This window comes from Malaclemys terrapin, chromosome 7, assembly GCF_027887155.1.
Source record: "Malaclemys terrapin pileata isolate rMalTer1 chromosome 7, rMalTer1.hap1, whole genome shotgun sequence".
Taxonomy (NCBI): domain Eukaryota; kingdom Metazoa; phylum Chordata; order Testudines; family Emydidae; genus Malaclemys; species Malaclemys terrapin.
The window spans coordinates 13,249,947-13,272,455 of NC_071511.1; the positions used below are offsets into that span (position 1 = coordinate 13,249,947).

Below are 22,509 nucleotides of genomic sequence, written 5' to 3' on the forward strand. Positions count from 1 at the left end.
ATTCTTTCACGCTCTCAAGATCAAGAAAAATAGCTGTCAACAATCTTTTGTTCACAGGAGATATCACTTTGGGAGATGATTTGTTTGGAACAGTTAATTAAAAGTTGTACATATTGTCTCTGCTTGATTTCTTAAGCTTTTGCTTATGTGCAGCAGTGTTAGTGAACACTTTTGGTGTTGCTCAGACTTGTGTCTCCTGCACAAAAATGGCAAAAAATGTCTTTATTCCTGGAGACCATTAAGAAAATTTTGACTTGGGTGAAAATTTAGTGTTCTTTTTATTTTCTCTTGTAGTGTAAAGTCACAGGCATCCAGAGCTAAGGATTGTAGTTATAGAGATAGGACTTTATATTATGTTTATCTCCTAGATGAAGCAATAATTCTAGAAATAATGGATTAATTCAAGTCTGTAGTGGGTGTGTGTCTATTTTATGTGTTTATATAGCACAGAAGCCTGAGAAGGAGCCAGAATTTACCAATGCACATTGCCAAAGAGCCACAGTAATACATCGGCAGCCCCAATCAGTTTGCCCCCCGCCACCCCCAGCGCTTCCTGCCCGCTGGCAGTACTACCGATCAGCACCTCCCCCTCACTCCCCGTGCCTCCTGCCCGCCGCGATCAGCTGTTTTGCCGTGTACAGGAGGCTCTGGGATGGAGCAGGCTCAGGGTAGGGTGTGGGAAGAGGCGGGGGACTTGGGGTAAGGGATGGAGTGGGGGAAGGCCCTGGGGTTGAGCAGTGGAAAGTTGGCACCTGTAGCTCCAGCCCCAGAGTCAGCACCTATGCAAGGAGCCACATATTAACTTCTGAAGAGCCACATGTGGTTCCGAGCCACAGGTTGGCCACCCCTGATATAGCAGGATTTTCATTCAGCGCTTCATTTCCGCACGGAATGGTCACCTATTTGTGTCATTCACCTACACTACGGTAGCACAGCTCAGACCCGGATTAATAGTAAGCACATGACTACCTTCAAGCCAGTGAGCCATTCCACTGACTTCACTGGGACTAGTTCATGCTCAGAGTTAGGCTCGCAGTCAAGTAGCTTGCCGACATGGGGTCTGAAAGAGAAAACCAATTATATCTTCTGAAAAGCTCATTGACTCTTGCTTCATGACATCTCTTAATGGAAATGCTTTCAACAGATTCACCTTAACTTTTATTCATTTTGTCCTTTGACACATGGTAATTTATTTGCTGGCAAATACTGACTTTCTTGGAGGAGAAAATGTATCCCTTGGTTACTTGTGTTAGATTGAACTTTAAATATTTACGCACATTATTATCTTGTTCAAGTACTTGGAATTACCTTGACTTTTGATATAAACAAGAATTATTATTACCAAGCTTCATACTGTCCACACCTTGTGAAAAGTTATTATTTTATAGTAAGCATTTCACAAAGCAAAATGGGGTCACTTTTCACAGCTTCTTTTCTTGCTAATCATTTGCTGAGGAAGCTTGATCCAAAGCCAATTGAAGTAAGTGGAAAGATTCCGATTATCTTCAGTGAGCTTTGAATCAGGCCCACAATTTCACTGCATAAATGACATACTGAAAAATACAAGAAACAGGCCAACCAGCCCAATCCTCTGAGTGAAATCCTGGATTTTACCCTCTTATTTTTCTGGATGTATTTAAATTGTGTCTTGCTTTTCTGCCATGCTCTGTATCCCCATCCTTCTCCAGAAACAAACTCACACTCTTTGCTTTAACTGCCTTTCCTTTTAACTAATTATGTATTCATTACCCTTTGAAATAATTGTGCCTGTGTTCCCTATTTACTGCCAGCTTCCTAATTTTTAGGTAATGTGACTTCAAATTCTAAAACCACTCTAAAACTTCCATTTGCTTTTGTCACAGTTTCTCTTTGCCAGCATATATTTTGTTCAGTAGAGAAAGCACGTCTAGTTTCAAACTGGCTGATTATTTAAAGATTTGTGTATCAACAGTGATTCTCTAGGTCAAGGATTATCTGACCAACATCTGAGTGGACAGTAAGCAATCCAACTGGATAAACATGTGTGTAGCCAAGATATCATGCATAATATGCATTAATCATTGTGCTCAACTCCATGGAGGCCTAGATTTCTAGAAGAGAATATAGAAACATATCTGAGTTTGCACAGCTAAATTCAGGAAATGAACCATCAGCAGTAATCTCTCTCTGAGCTGGATTAACTTCATAAATTTGAGGAATTTTCCATTAGAGTGAATTTCAAACTCCAGTCACTTTGGCAGAATGTGGTGTTGAATGTCTTAATAATGAAATCTTTACAGCCTTTGCAGTACATGTGAGAAGTCCCCATGTAATGTTCTGAAACACACTTTAATTAGAATAGGTTGGCAGGATGCTGAGGACTGTTTTGTAGCATTCTGTGTTCATGGAACAAGTCTACTGTAAATGAATAGCAGTGCTTAATCTGTAATCAAAGAGGTGTCTGGGCTCAAGCAATTAGGCGCTGGCACTCAAGCAATTTTTTTTACATTCATAACGGATGCAGGAAGCCCAGAGGTGCCGGGGCTCTGAACTGCCGGGCCCAGAGGTGCCGGGGCTCTGAACTGCCAAGCCCAGAGGTGCCGGGGCTGTGAACTGCTGAGGCTCTGAACTGCCGGGCCCAGAGGCGCCGGGGCTCTGAACTGCCGGGCCCAGAGGCGCCGGGGCTCTGAACTGCCGGGCCCAGAGGCGCCGGGGCTCTGAACTGCCGGGCCCAGAGGCGCCGGGGCTCTGAACTGCCGGGCCCAGAGGCGCCGGGGCTCTGAACTGCCGGGCCCAGAGGCGCCGGGGCTCTGAACTGCCAGGCCCAGAGGTGCCGGGGCCCAGAGGTGCCGGGGCTCTGAACTGCCCGGCCCAGAGGTGCCGGGGCTCTGAACTGCCCAGCCCAGAGGTGCTGGGGCTCTGAACTGCCAGGCCTAGAGGTGCCGGGGCTCAGCCCTGGAACAAATAAAGCACTGATGAATAGACCTGAGTATAAGTGTCAGTAATTTCTTGAGTTCTGTATCAGATCGCTTTACACTGCTTTGGCTGTACAAAGGGAGTGTAAAACGTCCTTATATAGGGGAATGCCTTGGCATGGGGTATGCTCTGCTTATGTAGAGGTGATGTAGCCAGGTCTACAGCACATGCTCCTCCTACCACCTCCTCACAACACAACATGCTCTGTTGCCACCGGCTCACACAATGGCATCTGGGGGGCATTACAAACTGGCGTGACTTAGAAGAGCTGTAAATTACACTAGGAGCTGAACTGAACTCTCCTGACCTACAAGTGAGGTAACAGAAAGCTACCTTTTGACTTCCCAATCCCTGATATACAAAGTGCTCTACAGCTATGGTGCATGGAAAGATCCTATGTATAGCCATGCGATTGATCTTTCTGTCAGTAGGTATTCGTTCAGATCTTTATTTAATTAGATCATATGCTCTTTGGACTGTCTTTTTGTTTTATGTTTGCACAGCACCTAGCATAGTGGTCCATGACTGGAGCTACCACAATACAAATAATAAGTACATAATATCTCTAAACTCTCTAACTCCTGCTCAGTCTGAATTATAACTCAGGTATACAGTGTGTGACCACATGGTAATCCACAGGTGAAATATTCTTTGATTTTCACTATACAGAATGAATTGTTTTTGCTTATTAGTCACGCCAATCTATTTTATCACCAGTATTTTCTAATGGCTGTGTATCTGCAGCTGTGGCATAGACCCATTTTAAATGCCGGAGAAGCTTGCAGCAGAGAGAATGAAACATTTGCAAATGATTTTTCTTCATATTTACACAAGTCCATCTTTCAAATACAGTCATCTTTGACTTGACATATCTTGACTTTAGTAAAGCTTTTAATACTGTATCGTATGACCTTCTCATAAACAAACTAGGGAAATGCAATCTAGATTGAGCTACTGTCAGGTGAGTGCAATACTGGTTGGAAAACTGTTCCCAGAGAGTAGTTATCAGTGGCTCACACTCATGCTGGAAGGACATAACGAGTGGGGTCTCACAGGGATCAGTTCTGGATCCGGTTCTGTTCAATATCTTCATCAATGATTTAGATAATAGCATAGAGAGTACACTTATAAAGTTTGCGGACGATACCAAGCTGGGAGGGGTTGCAAGTCCTTTGGAGAATAGGATTAAAATTCAAAATGGTCTCAAGTAAATAGGATGAAATTCAATAAGGATAAATGCAAAGTACTCCACTTACGAAGGAACAATCAGTTGCACACATACAAAATGGGAAATGACTGCCTAGGAAGGAATACTGCGAAAAGGGACCTGGGGGTCATAGTGGACCACAAGCTAAATACGAGTCAACAGTGTAACGCTATTGCAAAAAAAGTGAACATCATTCTGGGATGTATTATCAGGAGTGTTGTAAGCAAGACAAGAGAAGTAATTCTTCCGCTCTACTCTGTGCTGATTAGGCCTCAACTGGAGTATTGTGTCCAGTTCTGGGTGCCACATTTCTGGAAGGACGTGGACAAATTGGAGAGAATCCAGAGAAGAGTGACAAAAATGATGAAAGGTCTAGAAAACATGACCTATGAGGGAAGATTGAAAAAAATGGGTTTGTTTAGTCTGGAAAAGAGAAGATTGGGGGGGGGGGGGCATGATAAACAGTTTTCAAGTATGTAAAAGGTTGTTACAAGGAGGAGGGAGAAGATTTGTTTTACTTAACCTCTGAGGATAGGACAAGAAGCAATGAGCTTAAATTGCAGCAATGGAGATTTAGGCTGGATATTCGGAAAAACTTCCTAACTGTCAGAATGATTAAGCACTGGAATAAATTGCCCAGGGAGGTTGTGGAATCTCCATCATTGGAGATTTTTAAGAGCCGGTTAGACAAACACCTGTCAAGGACGGTCTAGATGATACTTAGTCCTGCCATGAGTGCAGGGAACTGGACTAGATGACCTCTTAAGGTCCCTTCCAGTCCTATGATTCTATTATCATGTCTCTCTCCAAAACCAATTAAGAGAGGCACCCTTATTTTCTTGTACTGATATCTAGCTTAATGATGTCAATTAAAAAGTGCTAGTTTTTTTCTTCTGTGTGCAGCCATTCTTAGCGGAAAATGTCAGCTAGTTGATATATTGTTAGATCTAAAAGTCTGCCTCTTTGTTTCATATGTTGCTAAGTTCTGGTTTGATATGTTGATTTATAACAAATTGGCTGTTCAATCCAAACTTACTTTCTTACAGTGCTACTAACAGTATGCATGTGAATGCAGCTCAGCAGCCTCATAGTCAAGGTAACAAGGATATTCACTTAAGGCCAAATCCTCTCCTCTCTCTACTCCAAATCCAGAGGATAAAGCTTCCCTTTCACCAGAGAATTCAGAACGGCAGTATAGCCACTTGTGGCAGCTATTGTAATTTGTTGTCCCAGATGCTGCTGTGCTCCTGTACAGGACAGCTCAATGGATGGCCTTGTCGGGCCATCCTCCCTCATCTCCAGCTGTGTTAAAGCTGTTGGCTGTATAAAAGGTAAAACCTGAGGGATGTCATTTGACCCAGTTTGTAAGCAGAGACACTCAAGTTGTGCTGTAAAAAGAGCCCATATTGCTTTTAACAAGTGTCACATTTGTCAAATACTTTGGCATAGAGGGGCAATCAAAAGTACTGTATAAAATTACATTGCGTATAGGGAATAACAAGGCAGATGCACAGAACATTGGTTGGTTTCTCAAAGGGAATATTTTCTGTCCCTGGATTTGCTGTGTATTAGTGATTGTGTTGATATCCAAAGACTTGAGAGTGCAGTAATCTTTTCATCAATACTTACTATGGGCTAGTGTGGCCTGAGGCACAATGTACAGTGCACAAACTGCAGCACCCCCGGAGTAAGCCTGGGAAGAACACAGTCACAATGCCGTCCACAATTCCCTCTTGCTCTTGTTGGGGGCAGGAAAAAGGGGGAGGGAAGTGACTTACTGGTCAGTACGGGAAGCAAGGCGGGCAGAAGAATATATGCCCACTGCCTCACAGAGGGCAGCGCTGGTGTTAAAGCCCCTGAACTGATATAAGATCCGAATGCAGCCATGTCTTTCTTCCCAATATGGCTATGCTAGGGCTAGTGACAACCTAGCAAAAAATAAATTGGGTCATTCCTCTATCAGGCTTCCAAAAGGTTTAGGTCCCATTTTAGCTACAAAGTTCCTCAGTGTGGCATGGGGAGATTAGGCTGGTTTAGCATTATTCTTCTTTGTTCACTAGTTTGAGTAGAGTATAATTTATGGATGCATTTTCTAAAGCACTTAAGTGATATAGGAGTGGGGCTTGGGCTCCTAATTCAGTTACGGACCTTGGAAAATCCCTCCCTTCCCTGATTTCAGTGGAGTTGTGATCGATTAACACCAGCAGAGAATTTTGGAGGTATATTCTACCTCTCCCCCTCCCACCCAAAAATCACATTTTTAGGAGATGAACAGGGGCGGCTCCAGGCACCAGCGCAGCAAGCGCGTGCCTGGGGCGGCAAGCCATGGGGGGCGGCCTGCCGGTCACTGTGAGGACGGCAGTCAGGCTGCCTTCAGTGGCATGCCTGCGGGAGGTCTGCCGGTGCCGCACCTTCGGCGACAATTTGGTGGCGAGGACACTGAAGTCGCGGCACCAGTGGACCTCCCGCAGGCATCCCACCGAAAGCCACCTGACTGTCATGTTTGGGGTGGCAAAAAACATAGAGCCACCCCTGGAGATGAACAGTGTGAGAATAAACAACATGAATTATACCTGGTGAAAATGTAGATCAGAAGGTAAGTTTAGTCAGTTCTAGGACCTATGAAAGCATTCTGCTGATTCAGTAATAGTGGCAGACAGAAAAGCCCTCCCCATCCATACCCTCACAGAGCTAACTTTTATACTCACACCTGATCACCCAGCACACTAAACTGGTGTGAGAGTTCCCTTTCATTGGACAGCTAGTTGAACACAGTTTTAATCATATGTCTAGCTCCACACAAATCAGAATTTGTTCATGCAGTTCACAGACAGTGTGGTGATGCTACAAGATGAATTATAATTTGTACTTTATCAAAACTTGGACCAGATTCCGTATTCAGTGACACAGAACAGCTCTCAACTACATAAAGTAAATGAGAATTGTACCCAGGTAAGAGAGTAGAACATAGCGCATGGTACGTTATGCAGATAAACACAAAGATATAAATATATGTAGGAATACAGGATACAATAATATTTTGTATATGTTTAACATAGTTGATATTACCGCCAACTTCCTGTTGCGCTCTAGTTGCTGTTCATTTGCTTTAATAATTTAAATGTTAAATCATCTACATTTATGTTGTAAATATTGAACACCCTGGCTGTGAGGCTTATAAAAATATTTTACATAAAAAAAATAATGTATCAGATTTATATCTCCCCCTCTGCCAGAAAATTCCCTCACTTTTTATTTCTCCGTTTAACTCAGATTTGAAATTAATTTTCCCACTTCTGGATAGTTGCACATTGTGTGTAAGTTTATAACAGGAATCGGCTACCTTTGGCATGCAGCCCGTTAGGGAAATCCGCTGGCGGGCCAGGGCAGTTTGTTTACCTGCAGAGTCTACAGGTTCAGCCGATCGCAGCTCCCACTGGCCGCAGTTCACTGTTCCAGGCCAATGGGGGCTGCGGGAAGCAGCGTGCGCTGAGGGATGTGCTGGCCCGCCAGCAGCTTTCCCTGACAAGCCACGTGCCAAAGGTTGCCGATCCCTGGTCTATAAAATGACACAGGAAAAGTCTAGTGTTATCTGTCCATATTCATCATCCGGGAGGTAACACAATGTTGAGTCCTTGCTCAAACCACCTCAAAGTTTAACCAGCAAGAACTTAGGCCAAACTGGGCACTTGATTATACTCTGAAATACCACGTTGACTCAGAGGTAAAAATCCAAGATTTTGAGTTTACATTACTTGAGACAGTTCTGATATATACCGGCACTGCTTTCATCTGGCATCTATTTCTCCAACTTTCTTTCCACATATCTCACCATTACCTTTGAGGTTCTCATAATATTAGTCAGTATAACTAGTCAGTACTCACAAATCAGTACATAACTTAGCAAGATAAAACATAATCACTAATAAGGTGATTTCTTAGAGCAATATGACAAAACTGTGTATTTTATGTTTTCATTGTCTGTGAGAGGGTGTTTCAGGCTCTCATCTAGACTGGTAACAACTTTTTATAAAATTGACAAAATTACACAGGCTGTCAGTCCTCATATTTCACATCGTAAGCGGCTTACCATCTGGGGTCAGGGAAAAAATCCCCTCTAGTATAATATAGCATAATTAGCTGCATTATTGGGGTTTTATTTCTTCTTCTGAAACATTCAACATTGAACAGAAAATTGGACTAGATGGATTGATGGTCAATTCCAGTATGTCACTTTTATGTTCCTTATACGTTGACAGTTAATATATGGAAGTGAAAAATAATGGGAATACGTTTAGTTTGTTGTAGGAAAGCATAATCATAATAATAGTATCTAAATATGAACAATGCAATGCTACTTTTATTACAGTTCCTGTACAGGAAGTTGGTACAATATCCTGTTAAGTTTATCTATCTATCTGTATATTTTTTAGGATCTTTATGCTAGAGGATGGCAGTCTCAAGATATATAATATTACCAAAACAGATGCAGGAGTGTACACTTGTATAGCAATGAATCAATTCGGAGTTGCCAGGAATTCAGGAAACCTGATTGTGAAAGGTATTTTATTGTCTTCATTTGTGCTTTATGAATATTGGAAATGTACATACATATTTGATGAAACATACTGGGATGTCAAAGATCATAATAATGCTGTTATGATGCAGGATTTCAACTAAATCTTTACACTGAAACAGAACTACCAGATGGCTGCAGCAACTGTTAAAATGCCTGGCCTATCCACAGGTAGTGACTATGCTTCAGTATCATTCTTAGAGGATATTGACAACAAAGCCTTAGTCTTAGACCAAGACCCCATTGTGCTAGATGCTGTACAAACACAGAACAAAAAGACAGTCCCTGCCCCAAAGAGCTTGCGGACCAGAAAATTGAACTATAGTGGCCGTGGGCCTCTGAACACCTTTCTGTTCTCCACTATGTATGAGGGGTTGAATCAATGCTGCTCATTTATAGCTTACATTGGATCTCAGGCTAAAAAAAGATTTCTGCCACTGTAAATTAAGGAAAAGAGATTTAGTGAATTAATTTGATAACTGGATTGTTTCATTGTTTTTGTTTTGTTTTGATGTTTTGTTCTATTTAAAAAAAAAAGGTTGGTTTAGAAGCTGAATAAAAATTTCACTCTAATAAAACAGAACCAGTAAGAAGCTGCTTCCCTCTGTCACAATTGTGGTTAACCACCTTGGCAGATGACACTGAAACAACATGACTGAAAGAGGAGTGGTCTCAGGCCCTTCAGATGGTTTCCTATTTTTAATATTAAAATGCTCCCCCCCCCACACACACACACACACTCCCAAAGAACACAAGGAGCAGTTGTGATATCTCCTACATGTCACTGCTGGTGACTTTCCTGAATTTTAACACTTTAACTTCCCAAATTCATATGTGTCATTTCACTGCCTGCTCCAACAGCTAAAAATATTTGCTTCTTGGGGGAGTAATCTGAGCTGCCAACTAACCAGAAATGTTCACATCACCAAGCAAGTCATTTTAGTGAAGGAAAAAAAACACCTTCTTCTCGTGTAATTTTTTTTTTTTGCAAACTGCATATTAGTGGAACTTCTAATCCTCTTCTTTGATATAACTTTGTGAGACATCACTGTGGACTTGTCCTAGTCAGCTTGCATTCTGACAAATTCAGTTTGAAGTGTTCTAAGAGAATGTGACTGAAGTAAACTGATGGGATATGTCAAAATGCACCCACCAGGCTAATATATGAAAAGAAGTTTCTCAGAATCTGAATTGTCATTGAAAGAGTTATGGAGTCAACATATTAATTACTCCTACCTATGAGCTATACCTAATTTTTTCTGAAGGGGCTGTTTACAGATAATTGCCTACCTACAGGCCCATTGAGGGAAATGTTGAGGCTTCGATACATCATGTTATCTGGGACCTGACATTTTCCCATTTCACTTTATTTACACAGATGATACAGATATTTTGGTATTTCCCTGAGCTCAGGACCCCCATACAATTGCTCCCTCCCCACATCAGCCCTGCCTACCTATCCTAAAGATCACCTACAAAAGGATTTGTGAGAAAGAAAGGGGCAGTTTTTTTTTTTAACTCTAAGTATCCAGATCTCTTTATATACTACATGGAATGATTAGCCACAAAGGGTGGGAACCCTAACAGAATAAAAAAAAAACAATTTTCCAGCACAGGAAAGGGTTACATTCACCTGCAGCATGCCAGGTCAGTAAAAGGCCAATGCACCTAAGCCTTATTAAAACAGGGTGATACGTTTGTATTGGAAGGGGGAAATTCACCCTACCTGAGTAGCTAAAAGTATTTTTAAGGGTGGAATGATGATTTTGTAGCTATAATATCTCTCTGTGATTGTCAACTTAAATGTCTCTGACTTCCTACTGCTGTTCTGGGAAGCACGTTAAAGTCTATTATGCTTCTATGATCTTTTTCTCTCTGTTGTGAATGTGATACAATGACTAAGGCCTTGTCTACACTGGGACTTCATCTGCAAGCCCTGAGTGCATCTGTGATTGACAATGGTGCATTTTACCTTTGCCTTTAATATCATAACCTTTTTTTTTTTTTTTTTTTTTTGCAACACAGGCAAATTGCACTACATCAATCTAAATCATGTCTGTAATAAGCATTTTCACTAGTGCAACTGCACTGAACGCTGACATAGCAACGTAGACAAGCCTAACTGTATCTTGTCCTCCATTTCATAGCTGGGCCTCCTAATTGTTAAGAATGTACTATTGCTAGCAGCTTATAAAGATACTTCCTTATCTCAGAAGTAGGATGCTTGTGACTGGTGCTGAAGATTCTGGGTTCAGTCCCTGCTGATCAGTGGATGGGTGAATCATTACAACAATGTAGCTGCCAACACAGGGAAAACGGGGAAATTTTGTACCTTCTCTTGCTGCTAACTAAGCATGATTGCAATTCTTAATATATATATATATATAACTGGTCTCTTATGAAAACATCCTGGTGACATTAAATGGTAACAATGAAAAGGTAGAGAAAAGTAAATTTAAAACATGTAACTTTGAATTTAATTATCACAGTTGTGAGCAGAATACTCTCGATGTTAGACAACACTAGAAATGATAGTAGTTATGAGAGTGACAGATTACTCAGCATAATTTGTAACTCAGCTTTTTTTCCCCCCCCGATTTGGCTCATTTTAGGTAACTTCCCAATCATTTACCCTAGCCTGCAGGCTTGACTTTCCTCCTTACCATACCGCAGCTGGCTAACGTAGTTTTCATGTTCAAATTTTGGAAGTGCAGTTAGTACCAATGTGATGTGTAATTTGAGAGAATGTTACAGCACAGCTAGCAGTGAATAAAATGAGTCGTGTAGTGTTTGAGGAGCTCTTACTTCATGAGAGTTAGATACCATTGCACATACCGCCATATATACATCCTAATGGAGCAGTATGCAAAAAATCACATTAAAAACAACAACAAAATTATTTCATTTGGCATTTACAAAGTGTATTAAAAACAGAGTAATAACATGGTATAAAAATGATCTTGTTTGCAGGGAACATTTGTTTTTGTTTCCCCTCTGGAGAAGTTTTGGCTGTTCAATTATAGGGCTCATTGCTTCAGCATTATTTTCAACTGAAATGTCAGAACTTGGAAAAGCATATCTAATGTGCAAATTAAGTTTATTGCTGCTCATTGAGTTGTTTATTCTTTGTGATAGAAGTCTTTATTATACCTCAAGCACACAGCATCTTATCTATTGTTTGTCTCTGGAAAAAAAGCTATTCTGTTTAATACATCTCTGCAGTTACTAAGCAAGATGGATAGATAATGGGAAACCAAGGTTTTTGAGAGGCATTTGAAAGGATCGGAGGTGGAGGTTGTAAACACAACTTCATAAAGGAAATAGCAAAGATCATACTAAGTGAGCAAGTAGGCATGAGACATGTCATGTGACATGGTTCAGCAAGAATGATGAACCCAAAGGAACAATCACCTCACAGCATGATGCTTCTATAAGGATGTACTTTTTCCTTTTTCGCTAAAGCAGCAAGAATACACACATACACATACCCCCATATAATTCACGATAATGACGTTTAAAAGTATATTTGCAGAAAAATAAAAAGATACCTGAAGTTTTGAGAAAGCAGGTCTCTTTTGCAGGTAATGTGAACTGTGTAGTTATAGACTTTGTCAGTGTATAAATGGAAGCCTTTTGATATTCCAAAAGAGCAGATCTGTAGTGGGAAGCCCTAGTACTACATTTTTCAAACTGCTTGCCTATCCCTATGGATCGGTCCTATGGGATTCAATAGAAAATGACAAGTTGTCTATTGGATTAAGAATTCAATCTATACAATTCTATAACAGGGATATTACTGTCAACTGTTAGAATAATGGTTTGTTCTCAGTTTCTTTGGGTCTGTGACTCAAATAAATTCCCAGAAAAAATAGTCTTCCAGCTGACCTTACCCAACAGTTCTTTGTGGTCACAACGGCACGGTTCTGGGGAGATAGCAATAGGCAGACACAATGGAAGTTGGATGTACTACATGCTTGAGGAGTTCCCCTTCTCCCTCTCCCTCTCTCTGTGCCTGCCTGTGCAATCCTAAGATATGGAGTAGTGAACTGAGCACTATGGTAGAATGGAAAGGGGAGAGGGGGAAACAAAGCTCTGTATTTGGAGGCAGTAGAGGGCAAGAAAGAAGGGAGGGATACATTGCTCTTTCTTTGTGTTCTGTCTCCTAGCAGGATTTTACTGATTTTATTTTTCTTGCGTGTGTGCATGTGACTCATCAGACCCCACCCACTCACAGATATTGCTGGGTAGAAAATAGTTTTCCCATCTTGCATTTTTTTTCAAGACTTCAAGACATTTCCCACCCCACATTGTCAAAAATCACAAACAAATTTGCAAACTGAAAATTTGTAAAAACAAACAAACAAAAAAATCAGCTTAGGTCAACTGAAACATTTTGTTTCGATTATGACTGTTTTTATTTTTAAAAAATTATAATTAGTTAATGTTTCAAAATGAAAAGGTCCTTTTGAAGGAGAAAACTGAATATTTTATTTAGAAAATGTCAGTGTTTCATTTTGGCAACTTCAAAACTTTCCTTTCAAAATGTTTTTTAGTTGAGAAATGTCTCAAAGCCAACCCTTTCTCATTAAAATATTTAGATTTGATAAATTGGCGGTTTCTGACCAAAAAAAAAGATGTGTTGAAAAATCCCCAACTCACTCTAGTCACCTAACTGAGGCTGGTGTTCCATCATTTCCTATTACACTCCATAGGTTTCTGAATTATATGTATGGAGCCCTATTTAACTTACACACAACCCTGTTGGTTTAATTTCTAACTGTTTATACAACTTCCCTATAAGGCTAAATTGTTTTTACTAGTAGTATTAGTATTCATAGAGTGCTATAACTTTACACATAGCTTTACAGAATAGGCACAAAGTACCCGCTCCATTGATTTACCATCCCGTACAGATGAGTAAGATTTGCAGGAGAACAGCTCAGGCACCAGGTGGTGTTCAGACAGCCTAGAAGAGATTGACATGGCAAGATTTCTGTGACGGATATGTGTTGCAAAGAGGAATTTGAAGGACAAGGAGGCCATTTGGCACATGGGAAATATAATGTACATTCACAGCTTTATTAAAGATGAATCAAGCTAGGCATAGAAGGTGAACTGAACCCCTAGTGTAACTACACTGATGTTAGAGGAGTTACAAGCTTTTTAGAGTCAAACTCTCTTTGGGTGTTTTTCAGAGTATTTGTCATCAATGGAGTTGTGCCAACAGAGAATTTGGCTTTTGAATCCATGTGAAATGGAATGCACCTGCCACTCTTGCTTTCAGAGGGGGAAAATGTTCTCTATTCTACTGGTTAAAATAAAATCTTTGTAGTGTCATGTCATGCCTTCACCCTGGGGCAAATCTTCAAAAAAACCAAGTGATGTGAAACTCTTCTGATTATTAAAAGAAAGGGTTCTAAACAGCAATTAATTCATGCAATGGAAACCAAGAAAAAGTTGGCTCTGCTTCAGCAATTGAGGTTCTTCAAAGACTCTTTTTCCTTTCCTTGCAATGTGTACCTGTTAAAGGGGGAGTCCAGCAAAGAAAAGATTTTAGCAACACCTAATCTGTTTTTACAATACAAAGATCCTTCTTTGAATTCCTTGGGAAGTGCCAGTTAAAGACGGGGGGTGTAAACACTGTAACTGGAGACTCAGTTTTAGTTCAAAAGAAGGATCACAGAAAACGCAATATTCCTCCTCATTGCCACTTGACCGCAGCCCTGACAGTCGCAGAAGTTGTAACTCAACTCTGTGAGGAAGTCACTTGAACTTCAGGACCATACAGAATGCTCCCACCTGCATAGCACTCAGTGACTGCAATTGCTTTGGCAATCTGCTCAAAAGTGTTTTCTGAATAGCAAATTAATATCTTCCACCTTTAATAAATGAGTGATCCCTTTGAAGTCAAGGCCCCCTATTGAATAAAATACTGTATTCTCAAATACTTTGCCAATACACGGGGTTAATCCTGGCATGGGATAGACCTGTTGAACTAATGCAGTCCCTGAAACCCTCATCTTCCCCCCCACCCCACACATATTTTTTTTCAGAACATATTATTATCATTGAATGGATTCTGTGCACATTTTATTCATATGTATCTGAATTCTCATGATTTTATAAATGTTCCTGCACAGAGACTTTATTCAAGAGAATTGCTCACAGAAAGGTTATGTGCCAATCATGCCAACAGTAGTAAAACCATATAAACCACTGTCTTTCCCCTTCAACAAGCTACTTTTTCCTTTAGTGAGAGCTGCTTCTCTCGTTATCAGTGTATGGGGATAAAAAAGATTAAATCCTTTTTCAGTCTTTCGAGTCGTCTCCTTTGGAGCCTAAATACTGCAGTGCACGTGACACTGTGGGAAACTGCCAATGAAAATTAAATTTATTAAAATAATAAATTAAAAGGGCAAGACATTTCTCTTTAAGAAGTAAGAAAACAGTGACCACATTTTATTTGGTTGCGGTATTCTGCAAGGACAGTTTTTCAAAGTCTGCATTATCATGTTTCTTCCCTTCTCCATGTAGTCTTAGCAGCCTCAACAATGTATGCTGTTTTGTTTGAGATCTAGTGAGTATGGCATTTATGAATCAGCATACTATAGGAGATGAATAATTTGGTATGTTGCACATTTTCTAGTCTTCTCTAAGATATACATAGCACCCATTCTATTCACAGTGCTCTTGGCAATAGGCTGTAAATGATGAATAATGCACTGGAATCATCAAAATGTTAACGCTCAGTTTCTTTAATAGGGACAGTAGCAGAACATTAGATCAATTTTAAATCATTTCAGCAATGTTGCAAAAATCATTCAATTTTTTTTTTATTACAAACATATACTGGTATTTTTATACACTTGTTTATAATAAAGAATGATTTTTCTCAACAGAGAGGACTGTAATTACTGTTCCACCTTCTAAAATGGATGTTACAGTTGGAGAGAGTATAGTCCTACCATGTCAGGTGTCTCATGACCCCTCCGCTGAGGTTGTGTTCACATGGTCATTCAATGGAGATGTGATAGATTTTAAAAGAGGAGTGAATCATTTTGAAAGAATTGGAGGAGTAAGTTCTTCAAACTCTTTAGTGCTTCATCAAACTGTCCTTAACAGTCCTTAAACCACATAAACATCTTTCATAATTCCCATTTTTGATATGTATGTCAAATCACTGCTCCTTTATAAAAGTTACATCCATTTAGTTTGCTTTCTTATATTTCATAAACATGCTCAAGTTATTTGTGAAGCCATAATAAAAGTGTCAAACCGAAATAAACTGATGACAGCAATGAATGCTTTAATTTAAAAGCTGCATTTTTATTAATATTTAGCAAGTTATAAAAATGTCCAGTTGGAAAACATGTTGTGAGTGATTAGTTTTATCTTTTTCTTCCTTTTATCTCCAGGAATCTGTTGGGGATTTGATGATAAGAAATATTCAGCTAAATCATTCCGGGAAATATGTTTGCACGGTACAAACAACCATAGACAGTCTATCTGCAACAGCAGATGTAATTGTAAGAGGTAAGTCTATTAAGTGTAGAATTCTAACATAAGCATTTCACATTCTTACATAAGTTAACATCAGCAACTAGGTTGGTGAAATTTAAAAAGTCTGTGGGTCTCTGGTATAACAATGCAGTTATGTGATGGCATTTCCTATACTCATTGCTCTCTTTGAACTAAACTATACTTGGTAGGTACTGGCTAAAGTAAGGGTGGTGAGTAACTGCCCATTCCAATGGGAGCAAGCCCCATTTAAGATAAGGTGGCAAACATCCTCCCCAAGCATTCCAATAAATGGGGAGGTTGTCTCCACAGTCTGCACCTTCAGAATGGCACAGTCTGCTCTCCCCTGCCCCCGCCCCCCCCCCGCGACCCCCGTCCAGGTGTACCCAAGTTATTCTTCACATTGGTGCAAAAAGGCAATGTCATGATCATGCCTTCCCTCCTCACTCCTTTAGAGTTCTTAGGATGGAACATTCTGTGCATTCTACTGGCTGCCGAGACGCCGAATACAGGGATACAATTAAGAATCTAAGAAGATGCTCTACAATAGATGTTGAAGCTCAGTTATGCATCCATTTCAAACTTTAGGAAAAGTCAAATTCTACTAGGTATAAGGCTCCATCCAGACCCTAATCTCCCATTAACTTCAGTGGGAATTTTGGATATTCAGAGAATGTGAGGTCCAAAATGTTATTTTACATAGTCATATAATAACTCTTTCAACTGAGTTCTGTTTCCTTCATGCTAACAATAGAGATATGTTCAATATCTTGTTTTCAATACCCCAGGAATGTCATTTTTTTAAGCATTTAATGAAGACATGAAATTTTAAGAGCTAGATTATGTAACTCTTACTCATGTAGGTGAGCCCTTATTTCCATGAGACAGGCCCACTAACTTCAGTGAGTGAATATGGGTTGCACAGTCCCATCCAACAATGAATTCACTATCCTAGGCATCGGTTACCCTAAAATATATGTTTCCATAAGGCCCTCCAGGTCCCCCACAAGATGTTAGAGTCGAACACATTTCTAGCACTACTGCCCTGCTATGCTGGAGACCAGGAACAGATAATAATAGTCCAGTCCAGATCTACGGTGTTCAGACAAGGACTCCTTTTTCAGTTGGATGGCAAGCAGTTTCAACCGGTAAGCAATTTGAAATTTCTGGTTCACTTTCATGCATGTCACAAGACTTAATCCAAAGGTGCATTTTCACTCACATGTCTTTTGTATTTAGTTCCTGAAGTTCTCAATGGCAGAACCTATTCAGCAACAGTGACTGGTTTAAACCCTTGGGTTGAATATGAATTCCGTGTGGTTGCTGGCAATAACATCGGGATTGGGGAGCCAAGCAGACCATCAGAGCTGCTAAGAACGAAAGCATCAAGTAAGTCTTCCTGATTTATTCCAATGATTTTAGAAACCTCCTAGTCACTACTCTGTTCTATTTAAAAATGAAATTACATCAGGCTATGGGACTGCTCCAAAGCCCACGGAAATCAATGAGGATTTTGCATTGACATCAATGAGCCATGGTCCACGCCCTGTGTACATCGATTTGTGGAAGCATCTTTCAGTTCATAATATGCTAATTCAGTCTTAATGACACTCCAGTGATCTCAATGGAGATGTTTTTTCTTACACTAGGCCTGAGTTTGGCCATACTGTTATAACAAAATTATGAATTCTATTGTTTAAACACTAATCACAGATCTTGTTTTCTGCCTGTTATAATGATGTGCACATGCCAGCCACAGAGCAAAGTATCAGCATGGAATGGTTAATGTCGTCTTCCTGAGTAGAGTCCCTAACAACATTTTACATCTCCATTCAAAATTTGTCTGAGAGCTCAGCCACCAGTATCTGGGCATAGCTGAAGGAAGTAACTTAGAACTTCATCCAAAGACCATTGAAGCCAATAGGATTGTATCCAATGATTTCAGTGGCCAAAAGATCAGGTCCTTTGCTACAAAGTCAGCCTAGCCCTTACACATTTCTCTAACCACCCCCTCCTTCAGCTCTTTTACCTACTTCCTGAGGGACTTTACCAACAAACACCTCTTATATTGGTTGGTTCCTCCCTGCCTGGCTTTTGTCTGTGGGAACATGCAGGCCACATTCCCTGCAAGTCAAGACTAGAGCCTGAGCAGAAGCCTCCAGAGTCAGGATGCATATCTGGTGGGTGCCCCCACAGGTGCACACAGAGGAAAAGCTAGCAGTAGTGTTGGTGATATGCCATTTTCCCCCCATTGTGGGGTCTTCCTTGTAGAGTACCTACAAGTTAGGGAAAGGATTATTTTTTAAAACCTACCCCTTCCTCAACCGACAAACTCCCTTAGGCTCCCAAGTGCCTTCATCTTACCAACTACTTGAAGAATGTCTACACTGCAACTAAAGGCCTATAGCCAGCTGATGTGGAGCTTGGGTGAAGCGACTGTTTAAATGTGGTGTCGACATTTGGTCTTGGGCTGGAGCCCAAATTCTGGGACCCTACCCCCTTTCAGGGTCCCAGAGCTCAGGCTCCAGCCCCAAACCAAATGTCTACACTACAGTGAAATAGCCTGTTAGCTCAAGCCCCATAAGACTGAGTCAGCTGGTACAGGCCAGTCTCAGGTGTCTAATTGTAGTGTAGACATACCCTGGTACATACTTCTGAAAGTGTGGGCCCCATACACAGCAGGAATGAGTGACTCAACCTGTCTCACTCAGCTGCCTCTAATTACTGGTCTATTCAAATAAAAACTGCACTGCTCTGACTTATAAAAGCCCTGCCAGAAAGCTGGTGCTAACTCACCGAACTTCAAGGCAATCTAGCCGAGACAGTCCTCAACCTCATCTAGATTTCAAAACACAGAAACCAGTCCAGAATCCCACCAAACTCAATGGCAAGTTCCCAGTACAAAAAGAGCTCCTCTTCCCCCCCCCCCAGTTAATCAATAATAATAAGTCAGAAGTGCTCCAGAGAAAGTCACCCACTACCTAACTCCCTTAGTCTCCCAGCTGCCTTCATTTTACCACCCACTGGGAGACTATGTGCTTTTAAAGACTGGGACCCAACACAGCTGGAATGGGTGACTCACCCCTTCTCATTCTGGTGGTGGTGATGAATAGACTGAAGATACAGGCCAGCTTTTCTTAAGAGCAAGGGGAGTATGCTACAGCCCCAGAAGGGGTATAGTAAATTGCTACCTTCTCCCCCTGGAGCAAGTGGGGAGTATGAGAGGAATTGTGACTTACTAAAACTGCTGCTGGGACAGTACAGCTATGTGTCATCCTTCACATAGGACTGAGCATGAAAGTTCAGTATAGCCCAGGGGGAGTTCTAATTCCCCACCAACCTAGAGTGATACAAATGCCAAAATATCTTCTCAGGATGAGGTTTCAGAAGCACCTATTGGAGTCAGGGACTTTTGATTCCCTCCCTTAATTAGCAATGCTGTGGCTTACATGATGATTCAGTGAGAACTAGTAGGTTGGAATTCAAGATTCCTTCCATCAGGAAAAGCTTTCAGTAGCTCTGCTAGGGGGCTGCACAAGACTAGATGTGAAGAGATGGCACTTGCACAGCAAAAACAAACAAACACACACCCAGCAACAAGATGACAATTTAAAATAGGGAACTGGGGAGAAATCGAAATAAGAGAAAACAACTTTCTCACAATGCATTCACTAGGGCCTGACCCAATGCCCATGGAAGTCAGTGCAAAGACTCCCCTCAATTCTATTGGACTTTGGGTCAGGTCCTACTGCCTTAAACACTTTATTGCTGTAAAACATTCTGGCTGCTGTATATGCAGCCTGATTACAACTGCTGTGTAGCGAGATATACTAGACACAGCCTAGTATTCTTTTCTTAACAGAATATGAATTCACAGTGAGAACACAGCAGTGGCAGCAGAAGACTAGCAGTGAAAGGGTAAATTGGAAATGCCCTGTTGTAATAGCTATTTTGCCAGCTAAAACCTGATTGAGCATTAGTAGATTTGTGGATGCAAATGAGCCACTGCTCATTTCATTAAAATGCAGCTGAGAATTAATTGAGCCGCCGTTGGTGCACTCAACCGTAAATTTTCATCTGTTTCTCAACTATGACCCAGTTGAGGCTCTGTTGAGCAGTAGTATAAATTTTTCCCCATGCAAATGTAGTAAAGACTGAACTCATTTAACACATGTGCTAATTGAGCATCAACTGGTTCATGGAACAGTGGAGTGCTAGTTGAGTCTGGCTTGAAAGTCTTTTTCTTCATTTACTTCTTTAAATTAATCCCCCTCCTTCCCATCTTAAACTCCTTAACTATGAAGCACACAGTGACGTTGGATATGAGCGATAAAATTTACCCACCAAAAGATCATACTTTACTGTCATCAAATTTCTAAAAATGGAAAAACAAAGCAAAACGAATGGTCTGCACCCAGTCCTCTGAAATGTTGTTCAGAAGACATGAGCTTGAGGCTAAACTTGGGTTATAGAATATGTTCTCTTGGAGAGAGACTATGATTTATAGTCAATATGTCAAATAGACAATATTTCTAGAGAGGATGAAGCCTCACAAAGGTTTAGAACTGTACTGGAGTCCTGTAATTAGTGTGTGGTCATGTATCTGGTTAATGACAATACAAAGCGCATCAACATATATGGCTGCTATCTTCCTGATATTGAGTAGTAGCTTATTTATGTCATTAGTCCCATAGAATATTGACAAGAAAAAAAAAGGGACTTCTCAAGGTAAAGGTGACAGAATTTGGTCCATAAGGTCAGATTCCTCTACCTCTACTCTGGTTTAATATCAACTTAGTCCAGAAATTGTCCCACTGAAGTCAATGGGTGTTATTTTATGGTGTGCCTCTGAGAGCATAAAACTTGCAGCTCAGAAGGTTTTAAGCCACCTTTGTTCACTCTCAGACCTGGCCTGCTTGAGGTGCATGGAGGGCCCAGTAATTTGTAACCTACCCTTTCCATCTCTGACCTATCCTTCTGGCCCACATCACACATCTGACACAGACTCTGCTCTACATCACGCCTTGCAGTGGAGGCCTTGTAGAGCAGCATAAACTGCCTTGAGCAATGCTCCTAATGAAGGGAATGCTCTTTTGGTTAGCTCCAGCATTCCAACTTAGGGCCATAGTGGAGGTGAGAATCCTTCTCATTGGTGCTACTTGTGGGGTGCTATTCAATCTGAGTAATGCTGTCAGAATATGGCACATTGTGAGGTTCACAGAAAGGACTAAAAACAGTTTCCTTCTGCTGGGAACTTATTGCAAGAGGCAGGGAATTTCCTTGGCTTTCTTGCCTCCCTTCCCCAACCCTCACTTGGGAGTGATATGAAGTATGCTCCTCAGCTTGAATCACCATTGCATTACGTTAGTTGGACACCGGAACTCTAGTGTCACGGTGAATCAGGCCCCCATATTTATGCACCATTGGCCTCTTCTGATTGCTTGTTAAAAAACAAGCACAAACGTGGTGGGATTTTTTTGAGTGTTGAGTTTCTTAAGAAAAATGAAAACCTATATTTAATTAAAAATATATATTTCTCCAGCAACATGTTTATTGCACAAATGTATAATTAGCCAGAAAATCAATAGTATAGCAGCTACAGTCTGAATGGAACATTTGCAATTAGTTGATGCATATTAGTGTCAGATACTTGATGTTACTAGGTTCTTTAATTTTTTGAACCAGGATGCCCATCTGTGCCCTCAGTCTTAGAAAACTGAAAATGTGTAAATATAATTTAAAACTCATTTAAAGTATACTGTTGTACCACAGAGTCCATGTATTACATTTTGAAAAGAGAAATTGCTGTATATAAAACCAGCTAAAATGTGAGCCTGCAATCATGCATTTGACAACAGCTGCTGTGAATCGCAAGTCACAAATGCCCTTTGTTCTTTAGTTCCTCTAGTGGCACCAACAAATGTGAGCGGAGGTGGAGGGAGTCGCTCTGAGCTTGTCATCACATGGGAGGTAACTTTTAAATCGATTGATCTAATAGTTTTCTAAAAGAATATGGGTGAAATCCTAGGTCCCTTGAAGCCAATGGGAGTTTTGTCATTGATTTAAATTGAGCCAGGACTTCACCCTCTGCCTGGGAAAGACTCAGAAGATACAGATCAGGTTTTCTTTGTCATAAATAATTTATAGAACTGAACAGTTTGAGAGGCATCCTCTAAATATATTTAGAACACGTCTATAACCCTGTTATCTCTATTATACAGAAAATTGCTTAACACGCTAATCTGCTTGGACA

General features: G+C 40.7%; 1 protein-coding gene across 1 annotated transcript in view; it reads left to right on the forward strand.

The window, feature by feature from the left end:
* The window catches only part of CNTN6 (contactin 6), a 221,956-nt gene that overhangs the window by 180,585 nt on the left and 18,862 nt on the right, over positions 1–22,509 (forward strand). Inside the window, exons 12-17 of the mRNA XM_054033268.1 lie at positions 8,596–8,723; positions 15,638–15,813; positions 16,154–16,271; positions 17,246–17,404; positions 17,496–17,645; positions 22,156–22,226. Coding sequence (XP_053889243.1) covers positions 8,596–8,723; positions 15,638–15,813; positions 16,154–16,271; positions 17,246–17,404; positions 17,496–17,645; positions 22,156–22,226 — 802 coding nt within the window. The remainder of the gene's footprint in view (positions 1–8,595; positions 8,724–15,637; positions 15,814–16,153; positions 16,272–17,245; positions 17,405–17,495; positions 17,646–22,155; positions 22,227–22,509) is intronic.